Below are 26,578 nucleotides of genomic sequence, written 5' to 3'. Positions count from 1 at the left end.
GGCCGGCTCTCGCTCCGTTCCCACCCAGCTCTCGCTCCGTTCCCACCCGAAACAGGCCCGGCTGCTCTCCAGGGCCCGGTCGCTGGGTTGCCTCAGTTTCCCTGCGTGGGGCAGGGGAGGATTCGCGAGGGCGATGGGGAAGGGAGGGCGGCGCGCAGAGGCCTCGCCGGGGCCGGCGCCTGGGCAAGCCGCGTTTCAGCAGATCGGACCCGGGGGAGATCCCCAAAGGCTCCGGAAACCGGCCCATTTGCCTCCTGGAAAGGGGCTCCGGAGCCTGCTGGCGCCTCCCTGTCGACGCTGCTCCCCGCTAAGGGACTTCTCCCCCTCCCGGGGTGACTCCAGCGCCGCACTCCTCCTGTGCCCGGGTGCCGCCGCTGGGGAAACCGAGGCACGGAGCAGGAGACGACCTGCCCGGGAGATGAGCGGCCAAAGGGAGTTTTAAGAAGAGGCCGAGCGCAGGGCCGCACCTCGGGGCCGCCGCCGGCACGAGGAAGAGCGGCCAGGAGCGGGCGCGGGCGCTGCCTGCGGAGACACGCCGGGCCTCCTTCCGCACCCGTCGCCACGGTAAATATTTACAGCCGGCTGCTCCTCCGGTCGGGGCCGTTGCAAAACCCAGCTCACATTCGCACGGAGATACGCCAGGTAGCAGGGCTGCTCGCCCCCGCTTCCCCCCCCCCCCTCCTCCTCCTCCTCCCAGCGAGCAGCAGACGTCACCTCGGAGGCCACCGGAGTCACCACCCTTCGCTCAGCCCCTTTGGGGAGAAAAGGAGGATCGGGGCCAGCCCGGAAAAACCAGGGAAGCAGCAGCCCCAAGTGGCCAGAGCGGGGGGGGACCCCAAAGCAACCTGCACTTCTGCCTCCCCCCCCTATTTAGCAAAAGCGAGGCGCCACCAACGCGTGCACGAGCACCCAGGCAAAAGCACGGGCGCCGCGGCGCGTTCGTCCAGGCGCGCGTGCGGGAGCCCATCCGCGGCGCTCGCGGCCGCCGCCGAGCCGAGCGCTCCGCCGTTGGGTTTGGGCTGCGCCTAGTTGTTGCACGCGCTGGGGCACTTTCCTGAGTAAACAGCGCCCAGAGGTGGAAGCGCTTCGCCGTGCAACTGCAAAGAGTCTGTTCTTCTCTCTCAAAGGGGCGTCAGCACAGCATCCTCTGCGAGGGGGAAGCTCCGCTTTATTGCCCTCTTTCCTCGGAGCCGCGCGAAAAGCCTCCGTTTCCAGCGCCCCCATCCCGCCTTCCGACGCTGCCGGGGTTGGAAGGCGCCTGCAAACCTGTATCTTGATCTTGGACAGAAAAAAAATAATTTAAAAAAAATCAGCTGTCTGCTTGCCTTCAGAAGGGACTATTGGGGACCTGAATATTTTCAGTTTAAGGAAAAATAAAATCCGCGCGCTCTCAGCTCCGAGCGGAGCGGCTCGGCTTTGCACGGCCGCAAGCCAAAGCCCCTTGAAACGAAGGGGCGCTTCCTCTCGGCCGAGCCAGCGCCTCTTCTTTTTGGCCTTTCTTGATTCGATCCGCCACCGCCGAGCCAAAGGCTCCCGCAGCAGCAAAGCGAGCGTCGCTCTCCGGCCCTCGCTCCGATGGTGCCAGAAGCGGGGCCCTCTCCCCCTGCCCCACCACCCCGCGAAAGCAAGACACGCACCACGGAAATTCGTCTACTTTCAATATTATTCCCATGTAGAAAAAACGTCAAACAGTTTTGTACAAATATCACAGCTCGAGAGTTTAAAATTTCATGGTTTAAAAAAAAAAAAAAAGGAAAAAAAAAGGGAAGGGGAAAAAAAAAAAAAAAGGAAAACAGAAATGCACCCCGCACACACACACACACACGCGCGCGCCGCCTCCGAGCCTCCCCGCGCCGCTCCGGCCGGGCGGCGAGCGGGACGTCGGGGCTGGCGGCTCCGGCCGTGCTCCCTCCCCGGCCGCCCGGGCTCCCTCGCGCCCGCGGCGCAGCTGCTTTTACCCCCCCAAAGCTCGAGCCTCAACACAAAATCCCCAGCCGGGGGGGGGGGGGGGGGGGGGGGACACCCGCCGGTACGTCAGTAGTGCCGACCCCAACGCCTCCCCCCCCCCCCGTGAAAGTCAGCCCCCAAACCCCTCTTGCGACCTCCCGATCCGGGGTTTCTCGCCCCCTTGCCGCCACGCGCGGGAGGCTTCTTGTGGGGGGGCGCACGGGGGGGGGGGGGGGCGCACGCCCCGGCGGCCCTCCCACGCACCCCCACGGCGCAGCCTCCCCAAACCCGGGGCCAGGCCTGCCTCCCCGCAGCCCCGAAGCCCGCCAGCAGCCCCCCAGGCAAGGGGGGGTCACCCGCGTCCCAGCTCCCGGCTGGAGGGGGGGGGGGAAGCAGAGGGGAAGAGGGAAGGTAGTTTCTCAGGATGGCTGTCAGCGACCTTTTGGGGGGGGGGGCTGAGAGGGGTCGAGGGGCTGCGCACCCCCCCAAGCTCAGCCCCAGCCTCGCCACGGGGGGGGGGGGGGGGGGACACGCTGCAGGACCAGGCATAAGCCAGCCCAGCGGCCCCCGCGCCCAACACACCAGCTCAAAGGGAGCTGGGGGGGGGGGGGGGAAGCTGCCGCCACCGACAGCCCCCGCGTGTGCCGGGGCACGGTCACGTCCCCCAATCCTGCCCTCCCGCCCAACCGCCCCAAGGGTCCGACCCCACCGCCTGCCGCCCCCCCCCGGGAAGGGAGCGGGGCTCACTCCGCCGACCGGCAACCGGGCAGGCAGGGGGCCCACAAAAATCATAGTTACCGTTAAAAAGAAAAGCGCGTGGCCACAGTCTGTAACAAGGCTGCTGCCTTTTTAAGTTAGAAACGCTTCAACTGTCCCATAGTCTTCAAAAACTGAGACCTGGCCGCCCCTGCCCTCCCCTCCCTTCCCCATCCCGCCCCCCTTAAAACTCAGTAAAATCACAGTTCCACGTTCCGCAAAGTTTCCCTTTTTTGTTGGTGGGTTGTTGGGTTTCTTTTTTCCCCTCTTGCTTTTTCTTTGCTTCCTCGGCCCTCCTGCACGCCCCCGGCCCGTTCCGCAAAGCCCAGCACGTGCAGAGGGATGCAGAGCCCAGCACTCCTTCTCCGGAGCATCCAGGCGGCTTGGGACAAGGCGGGGAAGGGGGACGCGCGGGGAGCCAGCAGCGGGCTGGGGAAGGGGAGCCAGCGTCTTTCTGAGCGTACCATGGAACAGAAAGAGGCAGAGAGCCACGGCGTGGGGTCGATCCCAGATCCCGCCCTGCCTCTGTCCTTCCTGCCGGTTCTCCGTCATTTTGCCAGCCAGGCAAGGTTGAATCCGCGGAGGACTGAGAGCAGAGCAGCCTTGCATGCAGGGGAGGAGAGCCGGAAGCACACGTGCACGTCTCCACGTGTGTGCTGGAGATGGGCAAGAGGCCAAAGGGCAGACACACAGGTCCGGAGGCAGCCGCTGGATGAATCCGGGGTAAGAAACAGAGGAGTGGCCTCCAGATGTTGAAAGGAGGGAAGAGAAGTCCAGGAAGAGGAAGAAACAGGAGCAAGAGAGGAGGAGGATCAGTCTGGAAACCATCTTTTTTTACATCTTGCACCTGTGGTGGTGGGGGGGCGGCTCCACTCTCGGAGAGGCAGGTAGCCACAGTTCGCTCGTCGCCGGCGGAGATGGGCCTCGCTCGCTCCCATGCCCCCGCAGTCCTTCCGCTGCACCTGGGAGAGTGGGGAGCGCCCCCCCGTTTTCACTCTCCCCCCCTTCTCCCCAGTCACGTGCCTTGGGGCCTCGCTCCTCACATCATGATGTGCCGCCGGCGGTGCAGGGCCAGGTGGTCAGAGCGGGAGAAGCTGCGGTCACAGTCCGAGCAGCGGAAGGGCTTGATGCCCGTGTGCTTGCGGAAATGCCGGGTCAGCTCATCGGAGCGGGCAAACTTCCAGGTGCAGCCTTCCCAGGTGCATTTATAGGGCTTCTCACCTGCACGGAGGGGAGCAGAGAGGAGCGGTCAGCACCGCGAGAGGCAACAGAGCACGCGTACGTGCACACGGGTGCAAGAGGGATCAGCGGGGTACAAAAGTTACAGCCGTGAGCCTTAGAAGGGATGGCAGGGTGTATTAGATGTATTAAGGAAGCCACAAGAACACAAGCACTTAATTACACTTATTTAGCTTCACACTTATTTGGCATGTTACCGTAGCGCCCCCAGGTGGACGAATGTTGCTTTTGGGTGTAATACGGCATCTCACCACGCGCCAAGCAGCGAGCCTACTAGGTGCATTAGGGTCGCCAGGCGGCACCTGTGGGTCGGCGGTGCCGAGGCTGCGCACGTTAGGTTATTACGGCAGCGCCCACGGGCTGATCAGGTGTATGCCCAGAAGGTGGTTTTCCTCTTGGGTGCAGCACAGCAGCTCCCTCGCACGGGGCTGGTCGTTGCAGTAGTGACTATGCCCCACGCTCCTCCCAGGGCAGCACCCCAGAGCACATGCTGGTCTCTGCTGTGTGTGTAGTATTAGGTGCACTACGGTACCGCACCAGAGGAAATGTGGCCTGGGGATGCCCCGTCTACGAGGTGCACTACGGTAGCACGCTGCAGTGGGTGGAGCCTCGGCGTGCCACATCTATTAGCATCACTAAGGCAGTTCACCAGGGCAAGCGGAGCCGCGACGCCCCAGGTGCATTAGGTGAACTACGGTAGCCCCAGGGGGGTGACAAGCCGGTGTCCCTGTGCGTTAAGTGCACTATGGCCCCCTCCCCCCCCCGGGGGTCCCATCCTGCCCCCCAAGTCCCCAGGTCCCGGGCCAGCCTGTGAGGGCCAAGCTCTGGTGCTGGGGGTCACCCCGGTGCCGCCCCCCCCCGAGGTGCAGCCCCTGCTCCCCCAAAGGAGCCCGCTGCCCCTGAGGTCCCCCGGGCCCCGGCATGGAGCATCACTGCCACCTAGCGGCCACTGGCACCCCGGGTGCCCCCCCCCCACCCAAGCGGGGCTGCGCGCCTCCCCCTCCGGCACAGCAGCAGGCAAGAGGGGACCCCCGGCACCCGTCTGCAGCACGGCGTGGGGGCGCAGGGGGCAACGGGGGGCAGCCCCGGGCTCGGGGAGCCGCAACGCTCACTCACCCGTACCTGTGTGTATCCGCCGGTGCGCCTTGAGGTGGGAGCTTTTGGTGTAGACCTTATTGCAGCCTTCAAAGTCGCACTGGTGAATGCGCCGCTTCTTCAGGTCGGGCGAGTCCGCCCGCTGCATCCGCGCCACGGCCGACCTGCCGAGAGGAGGGAGGGAGGGCATGGCCGCGCCGCCCGCCAGCGCGGCCCCCCGGCGCCAGGCCGGGGTCCGAGGCCTAGGACAGGGCCACCACCGCCACCCCCCCCCCCCGCGACGCTACGTGCACTCACTCTCTCTGCAGGTCCTGGAAGGGGGCTGGGCCGCTCTCCGACACGCTGTCCTCACTGTCACTGTTCATGTCCATGGGATACATGGAGCTGGGGTCGATTTTCACTGGAGGAGCGGGGGGGGGGGGGAGGGAAAAGAAAAGTCATTGAGAAACGAGAGTAGACGGGATGAGGGATGCAAGCAACCAACAGCAGCCCGACCACCCCCCCCCCCGAAACCCCAGCGCTCGCCGCCGCCACCGCGCCAGCTCAGGAACGGAAGGGGCAGCCCAGCCAACCGCCCCCCGCGCCCCCGCCGCACGCTAACAGCAAGCGGGGTTGTTCAGCCGGTTGCTTCCCCCCCCAACCCCCCCCCAAGCCAAAAAACAAAATAAAATCAAGCTGGGGGCAAGGGAGATGCCCTGCCTAGAGGTGTGCCGGAGGCTTCCCGGTGTCCGCAGGGCACGTTGGCACAGGGCTACTGGGGGGCACCCCTGGCAGTGGCGGGGAAAGACCTCCGAGTGGGCACAGCTCAGGGCACCGCTACCTGTCCCCTGCCCACGGCCTGGCCTCAGCCCCCGGCAGGACGTGGGAATGTGGGATACCAGCCTCTGCCCTATTCCCCCATCGCACCTTCGCCCATTGCTGGGGGCTGCCTCCTTTCAGCTGCCTGCCCCTCCTCTGCCAGGTGCCACCCCGTTCCCAGAGGAGCAGAGATCCAGGCCAGGCCCCCCGATAAGAAACGCTGGGGACTTCTCATGACGGGAAGCTGGAATTGTCCTGGGGAAGGGGAAAGGGGGGGGATATGGGGAGCAGGGGGGGGAGCCAGTTTAACTGAAACCAGAGCTGCTCTGCAGACCGCAAGGGGGAAGGGCGGGCACCCTGCCAACAGCGGGAGGCACGGCGGGCGGGCGGCACCGGCCCGTGTCCCCTGCCCTCCCCGTGGCACGTGGATGGCCCCCGTGCCGGGGCCCTGCCAAGCCAGTCCCTGGCACACGTGCGGGATGCAGGGACAGACCTCGGGGCACCCCCGGGGGGAAAAACAGCATCCCTCTGGGGGAAAACGCCCGATACCCACCTCCGCCTGGGCACCCGGATGACGTGAGGAAGGAGCGGGGGTCTCCTGGTTGCACCCTACCGGGGAGAAGGCGGACCCTGCCCCCCAGCAACACCCTCCTCCGCTCACCCAAGGTGAGACCCACCACACGTGCCAGGCTCCTCGCCCTCCTCCGTGCCTGGGATCCAGCCCCCTTCCCAAGAGCTCCGCACCCTTCCCCATGCCCCGGGCGAGGAGGGTGCCAAGGACCACCAAAGGTGCTGCTCCACGAGCAGGGCCCAGAAAGTTTCCGGCTTCCCCCATGCAAACGGCCATGCATGCCTTACCGGACCCGGCGTTCTTGCCGTCGCCCCCGATGAGCGGGACGGTGATGGCGGTCACACCGTCTGTGGGCATGGTGGTGTAGACAACGGGCAGGGACTGCACCACCACAGGGATAGTCTGTAGGTTGCCCATCTTGCTGGGCAAATTGACGGAGGGGATGGTGTGGATGACGTGGAGGATTTGCTGCCCGCCGCTGCCCTGCGTGGATGCCAGGATGGAGCCAGGAGACAGGACAGCCGGGATGGCGGAGGTGGAGCTCAGGCCCGAGGGCGAGATGGACACCGTGGGCGCCGGGATGGGGGGAGCCACCAGCATGGGCGAGGACTGGACCGAGACAGGGGGCGGGGGTGCCACTGGCACCAAGGGCTTCGACTTGTTGAGGGACAGGTCCACGGGTTCGGCTTGCGGCTGGCTGCAGTCACTGGCCAGCAGCTCCTCGGGGGGCTCCGTTTTGATGTCCGAGAGCAGCACGGGTGGGTCGATGGGGCCCTCGGCCAGGAGCGACGACGAGCTCATCTTGGGTGCCGTTTTTGCGTGGCCCGACCCGCCGGTCTGCAAGGGGACACAAGGAGAAACCAAACAGTCCATGAGAAAGAGGGAAGAGGAAGATGATCTGGTCCCCGTAGGGAAACCGAGGCACAGCTGGGAGCCCACCCCGAAGACCGCGCTGCCCAGACCAGCAGGCAGCCTTGAATCCTCCCTGCTCCTGGGTGGCCTGGCTGGCAGCAGCAAGCCAGGCTGAAGCCAGGCTTGGTTACCGCTTTCTCTCCCCAACAGAGAGCAGAGAGAAACCCCTCCACACACCGCTTACTCACGCCGCCCTCCCCCAAATCCCCTTGCTAATTAACTGCTAAACCGTTATCGACCAGCCCTTTCAACGCAGCAAGGCGCAGGGAGGGGGAAGCAACCCAGGCGCATCCCGAAACCCGCCTGCACGGGCTGCCCCCTCTCCGTGGGGCCGGCACGGCGGCGGCAGAGCCCCTCCGCTGCCCGAGGCGCCCGCAAACGGCCCTGGGAGCGGCCCCGGAGCGCCCCGATTCGGGATGCTGCCACGAGGACCACCCCAAAAGCAAGCCGGGCCCCCAACGGGCACGGAGGGGGAGGCCGGCGGGTGGAGCCGAATAATCCCAAGCTTTTGCCAAGGCCGGAGGAGAGGTGGCCGTCGTCCTCGCGCAACGCAAGGGCGCCGGGCTGGCGTCGGCCCAAGGAGCGAGGCCCCGGCAGGAACAGGCACGGGGGGGGGGGGGGGGGGGCGGCAGCGCCGGCCCGGCGCCCCCCCCTCGCGTTTCAAGGCTTGGGGAGGAGGGACAACGCGGTGCCCCGAGGCGAGGCTGCAGTCCCACCCTGGCCACCCCTGCTCTTCTGGGGCCACGGGACCAAGGCGACCGGTGCCAAGTGCGCGTCCACCTCCGCCGGCACCAAGAGCCCGGCCGAACCCCCCTGCCCAAATCAGCGGCACCTCTCCAGCCCCCCGAACGAGGGCCGGTGCTCAGGACCGCGGGGGGGGGGGTGCGGGCGCTCCCCGCCAGGCACAAGTCCCATCCCCACGCCGGGCCCTTGCCAACCCCAGGCCTTAACGGAAGGGGAAGGGTCAGGAGCCGGGCGGCGCCGCTGGGCCCATCGCCCCGGCACGGGGCGGCAGGAGGGCGGCGCTCAGCAGGGCCGGGAGCAGCAGCCCTGGTTCAGCCGGAAAGGTTGGGCGGCCGGGGGGAAAGACGGAGGGCGGCCCAGGTGCGGCGAGGCAGCCGGCCGGCCCGCTGGGGGCCCGGGGCGGCGGCGGCGGCAGCAGGGCTCAGTGGCAGCGGCAGCTGGCACCGCCTGGCAGGGCGCCCGCGGAGGAGGAGGAGGAAGAGGAGGAGGAGGAGGGGGGAGCAGGGCCCCCCCACGCCGGAGGCCGGGCAGCCATCCAAGCTCGCTTTGCGATGCCCGCGCCGCGCGCGAGCGAGCGAGCGAGGGGAGAGGCACCAGCCCCACCCCGGGGCGGGCAGAGGCCCAGCAAACTCACGGCGCTGGTGACCTAGCCTCCCCGTGACCCCAGCCGCCCGGGGGCCCGAGCGGGGAGTCACGCGCGCCTCCTCCCCCCGCAATCCCACACCCCCGCCGCTGCGGCGGGCCAAAGGCCCCGTGCCAGGCCGGCCGGGGGGGGGGGGGGGGCCGGGCCCTGCGGGGCGGGCAGGGCTGGGCAGGGCTGGGCTCTGCCCGGCCGCCGCTGGCTCCGACCCACGCCGCCGCCCTCCCGGCTGCCTCCATTGCTCCGGACGAGCCTCGTCCTCCCGGAGCCGGCGGCGCAGCCCGGCCCGCCCCGGCGCAGCGCTACCACCCCTTGCCCCCCGCGGGGGCCCAGGGGTCACCAGCCCACCCCAAACCTGCTCACAGGCACAGGGTGCCTGTCGCCCCCCGCTAACCCCTTCCTCCCCGCAGGGGGGGGGGACCGGGACCCCCGCAGGGTCGCCCCCGAGGTGGGAGGGATGCCACCGGGCTGCGTGCGTGCGGCGGCAGGGGGAAGGTGCGGGAGGCTCCCCGAAGGCAGCCGGACACACGGACGGGGGCGCAGGCCAGAGCAGCCGAGGCCGCGGCAGCGAGCCCGGGGGCAGCTGCAGCCCCTGCCCCGAGCCCCGCGCAGGCGGCACCCGCACGGGCCCGCAGCCAGGAGCCCCGGGCACAGCGGCTGCAGCCCCAGCGCCGAGCACTGCTCCCACGTGGGCTCCGCGCTCGGCCCGCGCGCCTCGAGGCGGCCGCGACCCACGGGCAGACCCACGGCCGGGGCCCCGGGCCGGACCGAGCGGGCGGGGGGCAGGGAGGGACCCCGCCACCCCCCCCTCCAGCAGCGCCCTGCACCAGGGCTGGAGGCGGGGGGGCCCCTCCGGGCCCGGCTCGTCCTCGGGGGCGCCCGGGCACCACCGCGCCCCCCGGCCGAGGGCGGCAGACGGGGGCGGCACCCGCCACCCCGGTGCCCCCGGAGCGGGGCCGGCCCGGACGTGCCGTGCCGTGCCGTGCTGTGCCGTGCGGCGCGGGACGGGACGGGGGCAGAGCGAGGCCCGGCTGCCCCGGCGCGGCGCGGCCCCCGCTGCACGGGGCGAAGGGCGGCGCGGGAGCAGCCGCGGCGCCGGGACCCCGCGGCGGGCGGGCGGGAGGCCCGAGCCCGCCTTTGTGCCGCCGCCCCGCCCGCGGGGGGGAGGGGGCGGGGCGGCCCCGGGGGGGGGAGGGGCGCGGCCCGCGCCACCGCCCAGCGCCGGGGGAGGAGGCGCGGCGCCGCCCTGCAGCCTCCCCTCCCCTCCCCCCCCACCTTAAAGGGGCCGGCGCGGCGCCCCCGCCGCTCCAGCGCCCCCCCCACACACACCCCTTAAAGGGGCAATGCCCCCCCGCCCCCAGGTGAGCGGCGCGGGCAGGGGGGGCCGCGCTCGGGCGGCCGCAGAGCCCGGGCGCCGCCGCGGGGCCGCGCGCGACGGGCGGGGGGGGGGGGGAAGGGGGGGAAGCGGCGGCGCCACTCACCGCCCAGGCGCCGCGGGGAGGGCTCCTCCGCGAGTGCGCGGCGCTCATCCCCTCCGCGGGCAGGATCATGCTCCCGCCTCGCCTCGCCTCAGCGCCGCCGCCCGGCTCCGGCTCCGGCTCCGGCCGCCGAGCCGCGTCCCCGCACGAGCCGCGCCGCGCCGATCCGAGCCGCGCCGAGCGAGCGAGCGAGAGGTGTGAACAGCGCGGCAGCTCCACCCTGGGCTCAGCCGGGGTGGAGCTCCTTAAAAGGGACCGGCCGCGGCGGGCGAGCGGCAGGGAGGGGCTGCGGGCCGGGCCCAGCGGCGCGGCCCTGCCCTGCCCGGCCCGGCGCGGCCCCGGGGCACCGCGCGGCCCGGCGGCGCGGAGCGGCGCGGAGCGGCGCGGAGCGGGGCGGCGGCTCCGCACAAAGCCCCGCGCGGCGGGGGGCGGCCCGGCCCGGCGCCCACCCCCGGCACCGCATGCGTGTGCGCGGCACGTCTATGCACACATGTGTGTGCCTGCACATGTATAGAAGCACGTATAGATAGCGGGGACCCCCCGACCCGCAGCCACCGCTGGGGAGCCCACCACGCCCATAGCCGGGACCCCCCCGAAATCCGCACCCACACACACACACACGCGCGCGCACAGGTATTGGGGACCCCCAGCACACATGCACTGCCAGGATCACACACACGCACACACACACACAAACACACAGAGCCAGGGCCCTTCCCCTCCCCTGGACACACCCAACACGCATGCAAACATGGACCTCCACCGTGCATGCACGCACACACACACAGCTGGGGACACCAGCGCATGCACACACACACACACACACACACCCCCACACACACCCCCGCTGGGGACCCTCGCACACAGGCTCGCATCCGTGCGGCCAGGGACCCCCTCCCAACGGGGCGGCTCGGCAGGCAGGAACCATCCCCCCCGACACAGGCGCACCAGCACACGCAGGCACCCCAGCACACACGCACGCACACAGGCGTCCCCGCGCGCACGGAGCCAGGGAGCCCCAGCGTACACCTTGCACAAGCAGGGATCCCGCGCACAGGCGCCGCCGGCCCCCCCAGTGCACTCGCACGGGGCTGGGCCCCCTCCCCCAGCATGCACACAGCCGGGGCCTTCCCTCCCCGGGCACACCCGGCACAGGCACACCCAGCACGCACACACCCGGCACAGGCACACCCAGCACGCACACACACACACACCCAGCATGTACACACCCAGCACGGGCACACCCAGCATGGGCACACACCCAGCAAGGGCACACACACGGCACACACACACACACCCCGATGTGCACACACACACACACACACAGTGCACACACATCCAGCACACACACACAGCATGCACACAGTGCACACACACCCAGCACACACACACCCAGTGCATACATATCTGGCACACACACCCAGCACACACACAGTGCACACACACCCAGCACATACATGCCCAGTGCATACACACCTGGCACACACACAGTGCACACACACATGCCCAGCACACACACACACACACACAGAGTGCACACACATCCAGTGCACACACATCCGGCATGCACACACACCCAGGGCCCACACCTTGCACACACACAGCGCACGCACACATGCCTAGTGCACACACACCCGGCACACACACAGTGCATACACACGCCTGGCGCACACACACACAATGCACACACACACCGGGACACACACACCTGGTGCACACAGACACACCTGGTTCACATACACACAGGGTGCACACACACACGGCACACACTGCACACACACCCAATGCACACACACATCCAGCACACACACACACGGCACACTGCACACACACCCAATGCACACACACACATCCAGCACACACACACACACACCCGGCACACACACACCCAATGCACACTGCACACACACCCAATGCACACACACACACCTGACACACACACACACGGCACACTGCACACACACCCAATGCACACACACATCCAACACACACACAGCACACACACAGTGCACACACACACAGTGCACACTGCACACACCCCCAATGCACACACACGCGCGCGGCGCACCCAGGGAACCGGGGCGCCTCCCAACACCCCCGCGCAGCCGGGGGCCCCCAGCGCGCACGCGCAGCCGGCACCCAGCCTGCAGAGCCGGGGACCCCCGACACGCACCCCGCGGCGGGACCCCGCCACCCCCCCCCCCCGCGCCGCCGCCCTCCGGCCCCTTCCTCGCCCCCAGCCCTCGGGCAGCCCCGCGGCCGCCGGGAGCCGGGACGGCCTGCCCAGGCGGAGGAGCGGCGCGGGGGGCTCTGCCCGGCCAGGGGGGCTCTGCCCGGCCCGGGCCCTTCGGCGGAGGCCGGGAGCCCCCCCGCCGCCCCCCGGCGGGGACCAAAGGCCCTTCTCCCGGGGGGGGGGGGGGAGGGGGGGGGCAGCCCCTCAGCTTCCCGCCGCGCTTCACTTTGTGCTGCCGACCGCGGGGACCAGATGGAGGGAGGCTGCCGACAGCAGAGGCGTCCTACAGCATCCATACGTTCCCGCCCAAAAAGGAGGGGAGGGAACAAACCGGCCTCCTGACGGCCAAAGCGAGCCCTAGGCAAAGACTCCGAGGAGCCGCGAGGCGAGCGCCCCACTTCTCCCGGGGCCGCGGCTGCCGAGGGCACCCCCTTTTCCCGAGCCCCCGCGCCGCCGGGGTCGGCCTGCTCCCCGGCGCCGGGCGCCGAACGCTCCCCGCGGGCCCGCGAGGACGGAGCAGGGCGCCCGCAGCGGCGCCGGGGGGGTCATAGGACAAGGTCCCCCCCGAGGGGGCCGCCGCCGCCACCGCCGGGTCCCCGCGGCTGCCGGGGGGGGCCAAATCCGCTTGAACTTCCTTCGCCTCCCGCAAGCCACCGGCCTCGTGACCAGGAAGGGAGGGGGTGGAAAGGGCCAGACGCGGCGCCGCTCACCGCCGCGGCCCAGACAAAAGAGGCTTTTTCCCCGGGTGCAGCCCCCGGCGCAGGCGCCCGCGGGGGCCCCCGCGGCTCCCCGGCCGGCCCCGGCGCTTCCAGCGGCGAGGCCGACCCCGGCCCGGGCCTCCCCGGCCAAATGCCCGCGTCCTCGGCCCCGCTTTGCCCAGGTCGTCCCGGAAAACCGCCAAGCCTTGGAGGGGGGAGAGCGGGAGAAGGAAGGTGACGGGACCCTGACCCCGAGGGAAGGAGGGAAGGAAGAAGGAAGGGGGGCGGCAGAGGCGCCCCGAGCCCCCTGCGGAGGGGATCCCGCTCCGGGAGCCCTTCGCGGCACGAGGAGCAGGTCGGAGGGGCTCCGGCGCTGGCACGCGGCTTCTCCCGCCCTGGCCGCCTGTGGAGCGAGGCGGGTTTCTCGGCAACACTCCTGCTCCCGCTCCTCGCCGTGCACCGGGATCCGGGGCTGCCTCCCGCTGCCGAGGTCCCCTTCGGAGCGGCCGCCCCGAGCAGCCATGGGGGCACATTGCCGGGGGCGCCAACGCCCGGGGCGTCCCCGTGCCGGGAGCCTCGGGCTTCCCGGCAGCACCCATCTTCCCGCCCGCCTCCCTCCTCCGCAGGGAGAGCGTTTCCATGGCGACTGCCAGCATCGCCTTCCCTGGCACCGGCCCCGCGCCCGCCGGAGCCCGAGGCCCAGCTGGCGGCGGAGCGGCGGGGGGGGGCGGCGTGACGGGGACCCCGCGGCCCGGCCGCCTCCGCTCCCCGCCGACGGCAGAAAGGGCAGGTCCGGATTCACCCCAGGCCGACACCTCCTGCTGCCAGCGGCAGTGCGCAAATCCAGCCGGATTTTTCACGACGGCGCCAGGCAGAAAGAAAGAAATGGCGATTCCCCCCCCTTGAAGAAAAAAAAAAAAGTTAAAAATTAATTCGGTGCCGGCGGCTCCTGGGGTGGCCGGGCCGGGCTGACGGTGCCCAGCCCCACGGCGGGAGCGGGAGCGGGAGCGTAGGTCCGCCGGCCTTGAGGGGGGAGGCGGCGGCGGCGGCGGGGGGGCAGGCGTGGGGAGCGGGCCGGCGGCGGGGAGGCGTGGGAAAGCGGCGGGCCGCTCCTGCTGCCGGCTGGCTGCGGGAGCGCGGGGCGGCCCTGCCCGCGCCCCCCGCGCCGGCGGAGGCGGCCGGGGGCCTCGGCGGGGCGTGGGGGGGGCACACCCTGCCGCTGGCCGCCGTCACGCCTCCCCGAGGAATTTCCTCCCCGCTCCACCCTCCGCCTCCCAGCAGCCGCCCAGGGATGCTGGAAGGGCGAGACGGGAGTGCGGCGGTGAAAAGGAAGGGAGAAAAACTCCCCGGGGGCCAGGGAGTAGCCCGGGATGGACGCAGCGACGCCACGCAGGGCCCCCCCCCGCCGCCACTGCCGCTGCCGCCGGGGCAGCACAGCTTGGGCCGCAGCCGTGGGGGGGGTTTGGCCAAAACGCCGCGTTAAGCGGGGGATTTCAGCCACAAGGTCTCGTTAAGCAGGGAAAACGCCTGCCGCCGGTCAGCACCACCCCGCTAAAGCCTCTGGGATTCTCCCGCCCTGCTGCTGGAGTTAAAGCGCGCCAAGCTGCTCCAGGCGCCGCCGAGAGCAAACACGAGCCCTCGGCTCGTCACCCGAGCTTGCAGCCCCCCCGGGGAAGCCGCCTCTCGCTGCCTCCCCCCGCACTGCCCCCATGCCGAAAGCTCCGGCGGACCAGGGCATGATGCTCAGCTCCGCAGATGGAGTCGCCTGCCCCACCACGGAGCACCGGTGCCGCAGCGAGGGGCCCGACTCCCGGCTGGAAGTTGTGAGCTGCAGCGGGAAGTCCACTTCAACCTCCGGAGCAAAGACCTCAGCTGAGAGAGGCCACGTTTCCCAGGAGGGGGGGGACAGGAGACAGATTAGCCCCCACCAAGCAGCGCTGTCCTGCCTGGGAAACATGCTACTAGTCATCTGCAGGTGGCCACCTCCAGCCACATGGCCACCAGCCCCACGTTCATGCAGACACCCACACCGTCACCCACCGCAGCCAAGGCACCTTCAACCCACCCTAAGAGCCAGTCGTGTGATCATGAGACACACGGAGACACATTCACACACGTGCACGTGCGCGTGCGCACACCACAGTCGTGCAAAGGTCTCACACAGCTGGGCTGTCGCCTCCCAGACCCGAGCCAAAAGCGGACGCAAAGTGCTCAGCCAAGGGCACCAGGGCAGGACCAGCGGGAGGATAAACGCTCCTGGGCCGATAAACGCAGAACCGCACTGATGCGGACGCTATTCCCAAAGGAAGAAATGACCTTCCGCTCCCAGGGCTGCGGATTCACTGCGCTCCGGGTGCAGACGCTTGTGAGCTGGCTCCATGCCGAGCCCGCCTGGACCCTGCAGGGAGCAGGGGCTTGGACCCTGCACCCTCCTGACGGCAGACACGCAGCGAGGCTTGCGCTCGGCTCGGGGCAGGACGGCCGTCTCCCTGCCAGGGTCCCCAGCTGGAAAGCAGGGATGGGATCAGGTAGAGCTCATACCACTGGGCCCCAGCAAACCCCAGACCCGGTGGGGGGACCCCTCTGCCACAGGCTCCCTGGCACCCTGGAGCACTTGGTAGCTCAGCCTTCCCCTTCCAGGCACGGAGCGAAAGCCAAGGACGTCCTCTTCCAGCCCTGCAAGAGCCACTGCAGGTCTGGCGAGACAGCGGTGCTGCAATGCCAGGGCACTGCCTCTCCCCGGGGTGCCCTGCAGCCCCCACGGCGCCGGAGGACATGGCGAAGCGCAGCAGTTACTCCAGAATAAAGCCACTTTCCGCTGGAGGAGCTCCCTGCCTGGAGAACCAGCCTGAAATAGCTCCTCCGCAGCAGCTAAATCGGGTCAGAATCCCCAAGCAGACAGGCCCTGGGAGACAAGGCTGAGCAGCCGTGGGAGGTTTGCTCAGAGATGCACGGTAGGACACACCTTGGTACAGTAACCAGCCCATTAGCTATTAGCCTTAATTGCTATTTATTCTTCTGGTGTTGTGCACTACTCAGCGAGATCTGCTCCATCTGCCATTTGCTCCTCTTCTGTCCCCTCCTTCCTGCCCCTGCTTCAGCCTCTTCCCACTCCTAAGCAACTTCACACTTTGAAGACCTAGGAACATCCTTTAAAAGAGGAATCAAGCCAACCAAGCCCTGCAGATCCCAGCAAGCAAGCCCAGTGGGAGAGAGGGACCTGTTTGGCCACCACGGAAATGAGGCCACTTCTGGGGGTTGCTCTTTCAACACCCAAAGCAGCCACACTCCATGGATGAGAGAGAGAAGCCCAGGATGAGTCCATTCCCCTCCTGCATCTTCCACTGGAGCCAACAGTGTCTCCTGGCTCCTTTCGGGCAGGAGGCTCTCCAGCGCGTGTTGTTTCCACGTCACCACGTTTCCACCATGGCCAGTGGTGCCCCATCAGGCGGGCTGGGGGCTGCCCTGCTCCAGAGGCACCAGTCGGCAAAGCCGGACAACCCCAGTCGCCCACACACCAAGTTCACACAGGTGACACAGCCTGACCCCAAGCAGGGACATGCGGCCGGACATGCCAGGGGACACCCTCCAAGCCTGTCAGGTGGACAGCTAAGCTAGGAATATCTCCACCCGACCGAGCGCTCGACTGTGGTCTCTAGGTAGGTCCACGCTCGGACCTCAGTTTTCCCCTTTCGAGGGGATGGTTCCTATTTATTCACTTCCAGCCAAACTTCAGGCCTGTGTTGCTTTGGGTCCAGCCGGGAAGCGGGTCCATGGCTGATTCGAGCAGGCCAGTTCTGTCCTTTCCTGCCAAGTGGAGCTGGCGCCCAGGTGACACTCCACACGTGGAGCTGGGGAGAAGGTTGGGCCTTGCTTAGCAAGAGTTAAAAACAGAGGTGGCAGGGAGACAGGATACAAAGAGCTCAGGCAGATCCAGGCAACAGGCTTGAGCAAAAATAACACGAGAGAGAGAGCGTGGAGACACCCACGCTGCCATGCCAGGAGGCCGATCTGGGTGCTCACCACCAACCCGGGATGTCGGATCTCCCTGCGGGAACCTCTCCGGTCTCAGGCAAGAGACACAGCTCCCAGAGCCAGACCTGCTGCTGCGCCTGGGCATCCCAGGCAGCTCCTCCACCACTTCCCAGGAGAACAGCTCTGGGAAGGGCTGGCATCCTTCCCCAGGGACCGTCGCCCCGCCTGTGCCCCAGGGCAGATGGCGCCGACATTGCCCCGTGCCTACGGCTGGCCTCTCCCCTCGCTGCCCCCTCTTTCGCCTCCCCGGGGCAGAGGAGGAGGGGAGGGAATTGCTTCCCGGGCACATCCGCTCCGGAGCGCCCGCCGAGCACAGCCCTAGCCGCAGGCAGGAGGGAGGGCCGGGCGCGCGGGCAGGGCGACGCCGCGCTGCCCTCGCGCCTCCGCCGCGCGCCGCGCGGGGACGGCCCGCGGGCAACGGGAGCCCGAGGAAGCCTGGCCGCCGCAGTCAGCGTTTCAAGAGCTTTAGAGGCATCGCGGCTCCCGGTTCCCGCGTCACTTTAAGGCGCCTTAGCTCCGAGAGCGGCATCTCGCCGAGAGCAGCAGGAGGGCGAGCGAGCCAGGCCGGGCCCCGCGCCGGCACGGCAGCACGGCGGCCCCGGCGCGGCAGCGGCAGCGGCTCAGCACGCGCGCGGGACGCGGCGCGGGCACGTCCCCCTCTGCCGCTCCGGTTTTCCTCTCTGCTGTGTCACTTTAATACATTCTTTTTATAGCCTCTCCTGCAGCTCCCAGGCAGGAGGCACGCCAGCGAGGGGGAAGGGCACCGAGTCACGCCAACGCCATCTGCTCCGGGGCCACCCCACCCAGCCACCGCCCAGCGCGCCCGGGCAGGGAGGCCCCGCCGGCCGCCCGGGCCTGCCTCCTGCCGCCTCCTGCGCTGCTGCCTTCCCCCGCCTCCTGCCTGCCGGCTGCCTGGAGCGGAGGAGAAGGTCCCGGCGGTCCCCATCCATCGCTTCCTAGTGGCAGCCCCGCCTGGTCTGCCCCAAGCCCGGGGGGGACGAGGTTTCCTATGGCATGAAGCCCCACAGCACCCACCCTGCTCTCCTGCTCCAGTTGAGACACCATGCCACACCATGCCACACCATGCCAGGTAGCCCACCACGCCACGCCAGCTAGCCCACCACACTAGCTAGCCCACCACGCCACACCAGGTAGCCCGCCACACCAGGTACCCCACCACGCCACACCAGGTAGCCCACCACGCCACACTAGCTAGCCCACCACGCCACACCAGGTAGCCCGCCACACCAGGTACCCCACCACGCCACACCAGGTAGCCCACCACACTAGCTAGCCCACCACGCCACACCAGGTAGCCCACCACACTAGCTAGCCCACCACGCCACACCAGGTAGCCCGCCACACCAGGTACCCCACCACGCCACACCAGGTAGCCCACCACACTAGCTAGCCCACCACGCCACACCAGGTAGCCCACCACACTAGCTAGCCCACCACGCCACACCAGCTAGCCCACCACACTAGCTAGCCCACCACGCCACGCCAGGTAGCCCACCACACTAGCTAGCCCACCACGCCACACCAGGTAGCCCACCACACTAGCTAGCCCACCACGCCACGCCAGGTAGCCCACCACACTAGCTAGCCCACCACACCACGCCAGGTAGCCCACCACACTAGCTAGCCCACCACACTAGCTAGCCCACCACACCACACCAGCAAGCCCTCTGACCCCTGGCCACCCCCGAAGGCAGCCCCAGGCCCCAGCGAGCCCAGGCAGCCCTGGCCCAGGTTGGCTTCACCTACAAGGGCTCATCGGGGCCCCAAGAGGGGAGCGGGGTCCATCCCGCACCGGGGTCACCTCCCCGCCAGCAGACCCTGCCCGGCAGAGCCCTGGCTCCCCCGCCGCGAACGGGGCTCGGCAGGGCCGGGACGGGACGGGGGGAGGCGGGAGACCCCCCGCCCTCGCCAGGGCGGCAGCGCCCCCCCGCAGGGCCGGGCGGGCAGGCCGCGGCAGCGGGACAAGCAAGGACAGGGCCGGGTGCCGGGGCGGGGTGCCGGGGCGCCCCACACGGGCCCCACCTGCTCCCAACCGCTCCCGCACCGGCTCAGCGGCGGAAACCCCCGGGGCGGCGCAGAGGCAGCGAGGCCTCGGGGAGCGGGGAAGGAGCAGGGGCAGCCCCGGCCGTGTGGGCTTTCTCCGCGCGGAGCATTTGGGGGGGGGGGGCCCTGCCCTCGCACACGGCCCCAGCCCCCCCGGCACCAGCCTGGGGCCGGGCGTGGGAGGGGGCGCAGCCGGGAACCCCCACACTGCTGAGGGGATGAACCCCCCCCCAGGGACCCCCCCACCACGGCGTCCCCCTGCCGCCCTGCGGGGCTCGGGATGCCCCGGGGGCTCGGCTCGGCCAGGCCGCGCCGGGCACCGCGGGGAAACTGAGGCAGGAGGGGGGCGGCGCGCCCCCCCCCCCCGCGGCGCCTGGCCCTTTAAGAGCAAAGGGCGTGGGGGGCGGGGCGGGGCGGCGCGCCGGGCGCAGCGACGTCGCCTCTCGCGCCCCCCCGCGCGCCTCCGCCCTCCCCCCCCCCCCCCCCGCTGTGACCTTCCAAGCGCGCGGCGGCGCCCGCCCCCCCCGCCCCGGAAGCCGGGCTCGCTCTTAAAGGCGCCGAGCCCCTTTCCCGGGGCGGGAGGGGCCCTGCGGCGGGGGGGGGAGGGTGGGACGCGGGCCGGGCAGCTCCCGCCGGCGGCGAGCAGGAGGCGGAGGAGAGGGAAACAGCCCCCCCGGAGAGCAGCGGCGGGGCCGGGGCCAGGGCTCGGGGGGGGGGGAGGGCGGGGGCACCCACACCCGCTGCCGAAGGCGACCCTGGCGAGCAGCGAAAGGGGGCAACTCCCCCCCCTCGGGGGACGTGACGGAGCCAGACACCTTACCGGCAGCTGGGTGGGAGGAGGGCGGGGGGGGGGGACCGGCTTTCAGCAGAGCACAGTCCCCTGCCGCCACCCCCGCTCCCTGCACCATCCCCCGCGTAGAGAGGCTGCCTTGCCCCCCCCCCGCCCCCCAGCAAGGGGCTGCCCCAGCTTCTCCCATGGGACGTCCTGTGCCCATTGCACAGCCAGGTAAACTGAGGCGCTGAGCCTCAGCGACGTCTCCAGGGACGAGCCAGCGCCCTTCCCACGACCGGGGCGACAGCGGGGCTGCCGCCCAGGGGGGCCTCGCTGCCGTGCCTGGCCCCAACGCTCCGCTTCCAGCGATCGCAGCAGCTCCGGCCCGCGGGAGACCGGGAGCCCACGAGCGAGCGTCTCCTGCAGCCGTCCCAGTCGCCGCGCGCCCCGCGGGGTGACCCAGCCGAGCGGCGCCCGGGGTTAACACCGGATATTTAAGCACGTGCAGAGGACACGTGTCCCCGGGGACGAGGGGGCGGACGGGGACCGAGCCACCCGGCCCGGGAAGGAAAGAGAGACGCTAAGCTGCAAAGCCGCCGACCCCTCCGTCCCCAAACACCTGGATGCAAAACCTCGAGACGCCGCGGGGTTTCGAGCGCCCGCTGGACCCCTGCCAGGGCCCGGGGCGAGGAGGGGGGGGGACAGGAACCAAATCAGCCTCGGGGAGGGAAGAAACACAACCCAGCGGAGGCGGCTGCTGGGCCCCGAGCCGGAGGGGGCGGTTTCGCAGCGAAGCAGCTGCGGTTCTGGGGGTGCCGCAGGAAGCGGGGTCTGATCCGCAGCCCCCCCCCCCCGCCCCGGCCTGACCCGAAACCTCGGGGCACACGGCAAGAGCGCGGGGCCTGCCCCGCTTCCTGCCGCTGCAACGCGGAGCTGGTCCCAGTGCCGGCGCGTGACTCCGGGTCCCCTGCGGGCAGGGCGCTGGCTGGGCGAGAGACCCCGGCTCTCTCCATGCCGGCCAGCCGGGATCCTGCACCCGGTACCAGCTGCGAGTCCCCTCCTGCCTCAGTTTCCCCCGCCGGCTGTACCGTTTCCTCCAGTGAGGAAACCTTTTGTTGCAGATCCCAGACTCCTGACAAAAATAACTACCTGGTAGGGGGGAGAACACTTCCTCCCGCGTGGAGAGGGGGGAGCAAAACACCCTCCGGGCAGACGGGGTCGGCGCCAAAAGGCCCAGGGCTCAGGTTTCTCGGGGCAGCGCGTTCCTCACTTCCCTGAAGGCGGGTGAGGAAGCCGAGGGCTGGGAGGCCAGCAAAGACCTTGGGTGAGGACATTCAATGCCAGAAAGCAAGAGATGCCAGTGCCATCCCACTCAACGAGGGCCAGAGCTGGTGGCTTGGGCTGAAGGCTAAGAAAAGGCACCCGAAGGCTCGGGCTGGACTTGGATCCGTGGGAACAGTGGCAACGCCGGCAGAGCCAGCAGCAGAGACACTGCAGGCAAGAGCTGGTTTCTGCCACCTAGAAGGATCCTCATCCCTTTGGGAGCTTATAAAGCTCCCCTTGGCTATGGGGGCACCCAGAGACTCCATCAAAACCTCAAATTTGCCCCCCTTGCAACACTTGCACAAGCTCTTCCCAGAAGGATGCAAGCACTGCACAAGGACCTCGAGATCTGCAGGGCTTGCAGGGCAGCTGGAGATTCTTAAGGGTTGTCTCCTCTCAGCCGTTTTTGGGGATGTCCCTAAGCCAGAAAAGCAAGACGTGTTTTTAGGACAGCCATTGAACTCCAAAACCTACTACATGTTTCAGAGAAGCTGCATTGAAGATTCAGCATCCACCATTGCCATGGTCGGGGCTGGGCAGGAGAACAACCTCCAAAAAAGCAACTGAGCTGCAGTCAGGCAGGCTTAGATACCCTGGAGCTAAAGCAAGCCTGTTTTCAGAATTGCTCCTCATACCGATAGCAGAAAGCATGAAAATGATGCATTTCTTAGAAACATGCACATTTTCACCCAGCGAGACCTCCTTCTGCGCCAGCCAGCGGGACAGTCTTCTGCCACCGGCAAGGAGAGGTGAGGGGAACAGTTTCAAGCGTAACTCAATCCCTGTTATAGAAGGGGTTTCAGCAGATGTGGTGATGACGGGTCACCAGCCAGCCCAAACCGTGCCGCTCATCCTTAGGGACGCACGCCCTCACCAACTCGGGGGGCTGCTCACCAACAGCTCTCTCATGAGACCCCAAAAAGCAGCGCAAGGCTGGGGTTGCCCTGACGAGCTGAAGCAACAGATCCCGCTCCGCATCCATCCTCTCCTGAGGCTGGGCAACGTTGCAGGAGGTATCCTCCCAGGGAGACGTCAGGTCCTCCCATCCCCGTCCCAGCCAAGCGGCACCGTGAGTGTCAAGCAGAGCCGAGAGCAAGACCTTGAGTCTCCAGGGAAAGAGATAAATGGGGCACGCGGAGGGCACGGGGTAGGGACGATGCTTGGGAGGTGATGGGGAACCGCAAGATGAGGCTTCATCCCCCCACCAGATCTGTCCTTGTCTGCAGCAGAAGCACAGGGAGGATCCTTCTCCTAAACCTGCTGCCACCCACCTCTGCCCACCTCCACCAACAGCGGGAGAGCAGCGATGGAAACGGCAAGAGGCCCTGACGGGAGAGGACTGGGAAATCCTCTCCACTCGCTGCTGGAGGGCTCGTTATACATCCGTGTCCCGTTAACAAAATGCACAGAGATAGTCTTGGTCAAACAACCTCTTCCTCCTATGAGCTGTTAAAATACTCTCATTCCCAAAATGGCCTCAAATACATATTTACCAGCATACCAACACATTATTGCATTAAAACAAATCAAGCAGGATTTAAACACGCCCATTACCGGCCTCTTCTCACCGGCACAGCAGCAGTGCGAAGAGCATATGCTCAGGATTTAATTTTTATGACACATTTGCCGGGCCCATTTAATTACCCACCCGCCCCCAAACACCTTCCGGGGCCAGCAGCCCCTCAAGTTCCCGTCTCCGCAGCACGGCCCCGCCAGCTCCTCCTCGGGGCGAGCCGCTACGGGAAAGGAGCCCCTCCGGACACGACGCCCGGGCTCTCTCTTGCGGCTCCGGGGCCGTGGGAATCCTTCCCCTTCCCGGTGCCTCCCTCCCGCTCGCTCGCGGCCCCCGGCTCCTCGCAGATCGCTCCGGAGCTCAGCGGCCGCCGAAGCGCCGCTCCGTCGGGGCTGGCTGCGGCGGGTCGGCACCGCGGGCCCGGCGAGGAACTCGCCCAAGGCCGCGCGGCTCGGCGGTGGCGGAGGACGGGCGGGTCCCAGGGCGGCCACTCGCCCCGGCCCATCGCTCGCACCGAGGGCTCTCGGAGAAGCGCCGCCGTGGGCTCGTCCCGCTCCCCTGCCGCCCCGGCCGTCGTCCGGCGACGCGCAGCCGCGGGACCGCGCTCCGGGCCCCGGCTTTGGGAGCCGCCTCGCGTGACAGAGCCCTCGCGGTGACAGAGCCGCCCCAAAGGCACCGCGGCAGCTGCCGCCCGGCGAGGGAGCCGCAGCGGGAGCGGGCGGGCGCCGCGGCCTCCACCTCCGGCCGAGCCGCCAGGGCGCCGGCGCCCCGGCTCCGGGCGCCAGCCCCGGCTGCAGGTGGCCGCCGCCGGGCCGTGAGGCCGCTCCCCGCCACGGCTCGGCGCGGGGCGGCGGCGGCGGGGCCCGGAGCGGCGGCGGACGGCGAGGACCCGCCTCGCGCCGGGCGCACGGGCGGCCGCACCTGCCGGCCACGAGCCGCCGCCATCGGCCCCGGCCCCGGCCCGGCCCGGCCCCACCCCCGGCCGCTGCAGCCGCGCCCGCCCCCCGCGGGCCGAGCCGCGCCGAGCCGCGCCGAGCCGAGCCGCGCCGAGCGGGTCCCGCCCGCGGGCGCCACCCGCGCTGCCCGCCGCCAGGGCCGCCCCGCCCGCCCGCCCGCGCTGGCCCTTTAAGAGGCCACGCAAGATGGAGGCTCGCCGCGCCCGCACCTCCCCGCCCGGGGGGCGCGGACCGGACCCGACAGGACCCGACAGGACCCGACCGGACCCGACGGGCGCGGCGCGGCCGCACTTACTTTCCCCTGAGCGTCCTCGGAGTGCATCGCCGGCGCGGCTGCCCCGGGCCCCGGGCGGCGCCGGGCGTGGGGAGCGGCCGTGCCGGGCGGGGTGGGGCGGGGCGGGGCGGGGCCGAGAGGGGCGGGGCCGAGCCGGGCGATGCGCCCCCTCCCCCCGGCCCCGCCCCGCCCCGGCGATGCCTGCGGGCACCGCCCCGCCCCTCCCGGCCCCGCCCCGCCCGGCACGGCCGCAGCCCGGGGCACCGCGCGGCGCGCCCCGCCCCGCCCCTCACGGCCCCGCCCTGCACGGCACGGCCCCGCCCCCGCCCCCTCACGGCCCCGCCCCACCCCGCCCCGCTGCCCCGTGCCCAGCCCCCGCACGCTGCAGCCCCCCTGCATCCCCCACTGCACCCCCCATACACTGCATCTCCACTGCATCCCCCCCTGCATCCCTCACTGCATCCCTCACTGCACCCCCCTATGCGCTGCATCCCCACTGCACCTCCCTACGCTGCATCCCCCCGGCATCCCCATGCTGTGCCCCCCCACACACTGCATCCCCCCTGCATCTCCCCAACACACTACATCCCCCCTGTGCCCCCCTGCGCCCCCCTTTGCAGGCTGCCCCCGCCTCAGGGTGCCCCCGGGGGGGTGTCGGGGCCGCGGGAGCTGCCCGAGCAGCCGCTGCCCCCCTCGCATCCCCTCGTCCCCCCGCCCGTGTCCCTGCCCCCCACGGGGCTGGGGCAGGCGGGGACACCCCGGGCTGGGGACGCGGGGCGAGGGGCACTGCCGGGACCCGGCCCGCGGGGGGGCAGCCGCGACGCCGAGCCCCACGGCGACCTCCCCGGGGCCCCCCGCTCCGGGGCGCCTCCTGCTTCGCCCGCGGATGAAGGCGCGCCGTGTCCCCTGGGGGGGGGGGGCCGTGTCCTCTGGGGGGGCCCGTGTCCCCTGGGGGGGGGGTCGTGTCCCCGGGGGGGGGGCCGTGGCGCTGGTGCTGAGCCGGGGCCGCCCCCCGGCTCGGGGCCCTTTGCCTCCGCCAGCGCCAGCGCAGGGCGCCGGGGCCAGCCCGGCCCCCCCCAAACCGGCGGCGGGGGGGGGGGGCACCCCGCCCCACGATGACATCAGCAGCAGCCAATGGGGCGGCTCCCTTGGATCCGCCGTCGCCATGGAAACAGATGCAGGCTTCAGGGAGGGGGGGCGGAGGGAGCCCCCCCCCCCACGCTGCCTGCCCCCCCCGGCCGCGGCTGCCCCGGCCCCCGAGGTGGGGAGCTGGGGCAATCCTGCCCCCCACAAGCCCTCCCGGCCGCTGCCCCCCCCCCAGGGAACCCCCCAAATGCAGGTGGGGGGATGCCAGCAAAGGGCAAGGGACAGAGAGGCGCGGGCGAGCTGCGGGAAGAGGCTGAGACCCAGCAAACTCTGGGCGGGGGAACCCCAGCCGGGGCATTCGGGGCTGCGTCCCCCCCACCACCGCGTTCCACCTGCCCCCTTGCACACTCCCGCACCCCCCCCCCTCCCCCGTGCGCCACGGCCCCCGCGCCCCCTCGTGCGCCCCCCGGCGCGGGCCGCGGCCCGGCGAGGCAGGATGTGGCCGGGGCGCTGCGGCGTTCCGACACTCGGGAAATTCCCCGGCTGCTGCTGAGAAACCCCAGCGCCGCCGCGCCTCCGCCCCGGCCGCGGAGGAAAGGGGAACGCAGCGCGTTACCCAACTCCCGCCCGGGCCCTGCCGGGACCACCGGCACCGACAGAGCCGGGGAGGGGGCTCGGAGGCTGAGCCGGCTGCGGATGCTCAGGCGGCTTTTACAGGGTTGCGTCCCGCAGCCGCCCTCCCCTGCGCGGAGGATTTGAGCGAAGCCCGTCGCAGCGATGCAGCCTGGAGACTTCAGGTGCAGGCCGCTCATCCGGGCCAGGCCGGGCCGGAGGGCACGGCGCCCACGCGCCGCCCGTGGGGTCAGCCCCGGTGCCCGCTCGCCCCGGGCTGGGGGAGCCCTGCGGGGGGATTTTGGCGGGACGGTGCCGGGAAGGGAAGGGGGCAGCCGGGGGAGGGCGAGCTCTCGCCTCCGGGCGCTGCCGGCGGAGGAAGTGAGCCACGGGCCGGGAGCCGCACACCGGGGCTGGGCTGAGTCAGCAGCTCCGGGGGCGGCCATCCCCCCGCCCCAGGCGCCGGTGCTCGCCGAAACTCCCCGGGGAAGAGCTGCGGGACTTCCTGGGGCCGCAGCAGAGGCTGCTGCAGAGCCCGTCGGGGTCGGGTCTGGGCCCACCCGAGGGCTGTATGGAGGCGAGCGCTTGCCCTATGCTGCCCCTGCCTTCAGTTCTGCCTGCAGTTCTGCCTGCAACTCTGCCTGCAACCTTACCTGGAGCCCTGCCTGAAGCCCTGCCTGCAACCCTGCCTGGATCCCTGCCTGCAGCCCTGCCTGCAACCTTATCTGGATCCCTGCCTGCAGCCCTGCCTGCCGCCCTGCCTGCCGCCCTGCCTGCAACCCTGCCTGCAGCCCTGCCTGCCACCCTGCCTGCTGCCCACATGCCCCCGCCA

The 26,578-nt window shown here is 70.0% G+C and overlaps 1 protein-coding gene across 5 annotated transcripts; it reads right to left on the bottom strand.

The window, feature by feature from the left end:
- Nucleotides 1-2,462: 2,462 nt before the first annotated feature.
- KLF8 (KLF transcription factor 8) lies at nucleotides 2,463-24,160 on the bottom strand. 5 transcript variants are annotated; one of them, XM_067304394.1, is made up of 6 exons: nucleotides 24,070-24,160; nucleotides 6,694-7,243; nucleotides 5,944-6,090; nucleotides 5,335-5,437; nucleotides 5,059-5,201; nucleotides 2,463-3,924 (listed from the first exon to the last, which is right to left on the bottom strand). In XM_067304394.1, the coding sequence occupies exons 1-6, from the start codon at nucleotides 24,094-24,096 to the stop codon at nucleotides 3,743-3,745; spliced, it is 1,152 nt and encodes a 383-aa protein (XP_067160495.1). In that variant the 5' UTR covers nucleotides 24,097-24,160; the 3' UTR covers nucleotides 2,463-3,742. The 5 variants fall into 5 exon arrangements, with proteins under 5 accessions (XP_067160495.1, XP_067160493.1, XP_067160494.1 ...); XM_067304392.1 differs by lacking the exon at nucleotides 24,070-24,160 and adding an exon at nucleotides 10,184-10,337; XM_067304393.1 differs by lacking the exon at nucleotides 24,070-24,160 and adding an exon at nucleotides 10,184-10,337 and having other exon boundaries at nucleotides 5,065-5,201.
- Between the last annotated feature and the right edge of the window lie 2,418 nt (nucleotides 24,161-26,578).

This window comes from Apteryx mantelli, chromosome 13 (assembly GCF_036417845.1).
Source record: "Apteryx mantelli isolate bAptMan1 chromosome 13, bAptMan1.hap1, whole genome shotgun sequence".
NCBI classification, from domain to species: domain Eukaryota; kingdom Metazoa; phylum Chordata; class Aves; order Apterygiformes; family Apterygidae; genus Apteryx; species Apteryx mantelli.
The sequence above is the reverse complement of the archived record's forward strand: the minus strand, read 5'-3'. Positions and strand labels throughout refer to the sequence as shown.

Bases quoted from the DNA above. Each gene is read 5' to 3' on its own strand.
- KLF8 (XM_067304392.1), bottom strand. From the start codon at position 10,252: ATGATCCTGCCCGCGGAGGGGATGAGCGCCGCGCACTCGCGGAGGAGC. The intron at 7,244-10,183 runs GTGAGTGGCGCC...GTCCCCTTGCAG, and splicing joins CTCCCCGCGGCGCCTGGGCG to ACCGGCGGGTCGGGCCACGC. The intron at 6,091-6,693 runs GTAAGGCATGCA...CCCCTTCCCCAG, and splicing joins CGGCAAGAACGCCGGGTCCG to GACAATTCCAGCTTCCCGTC.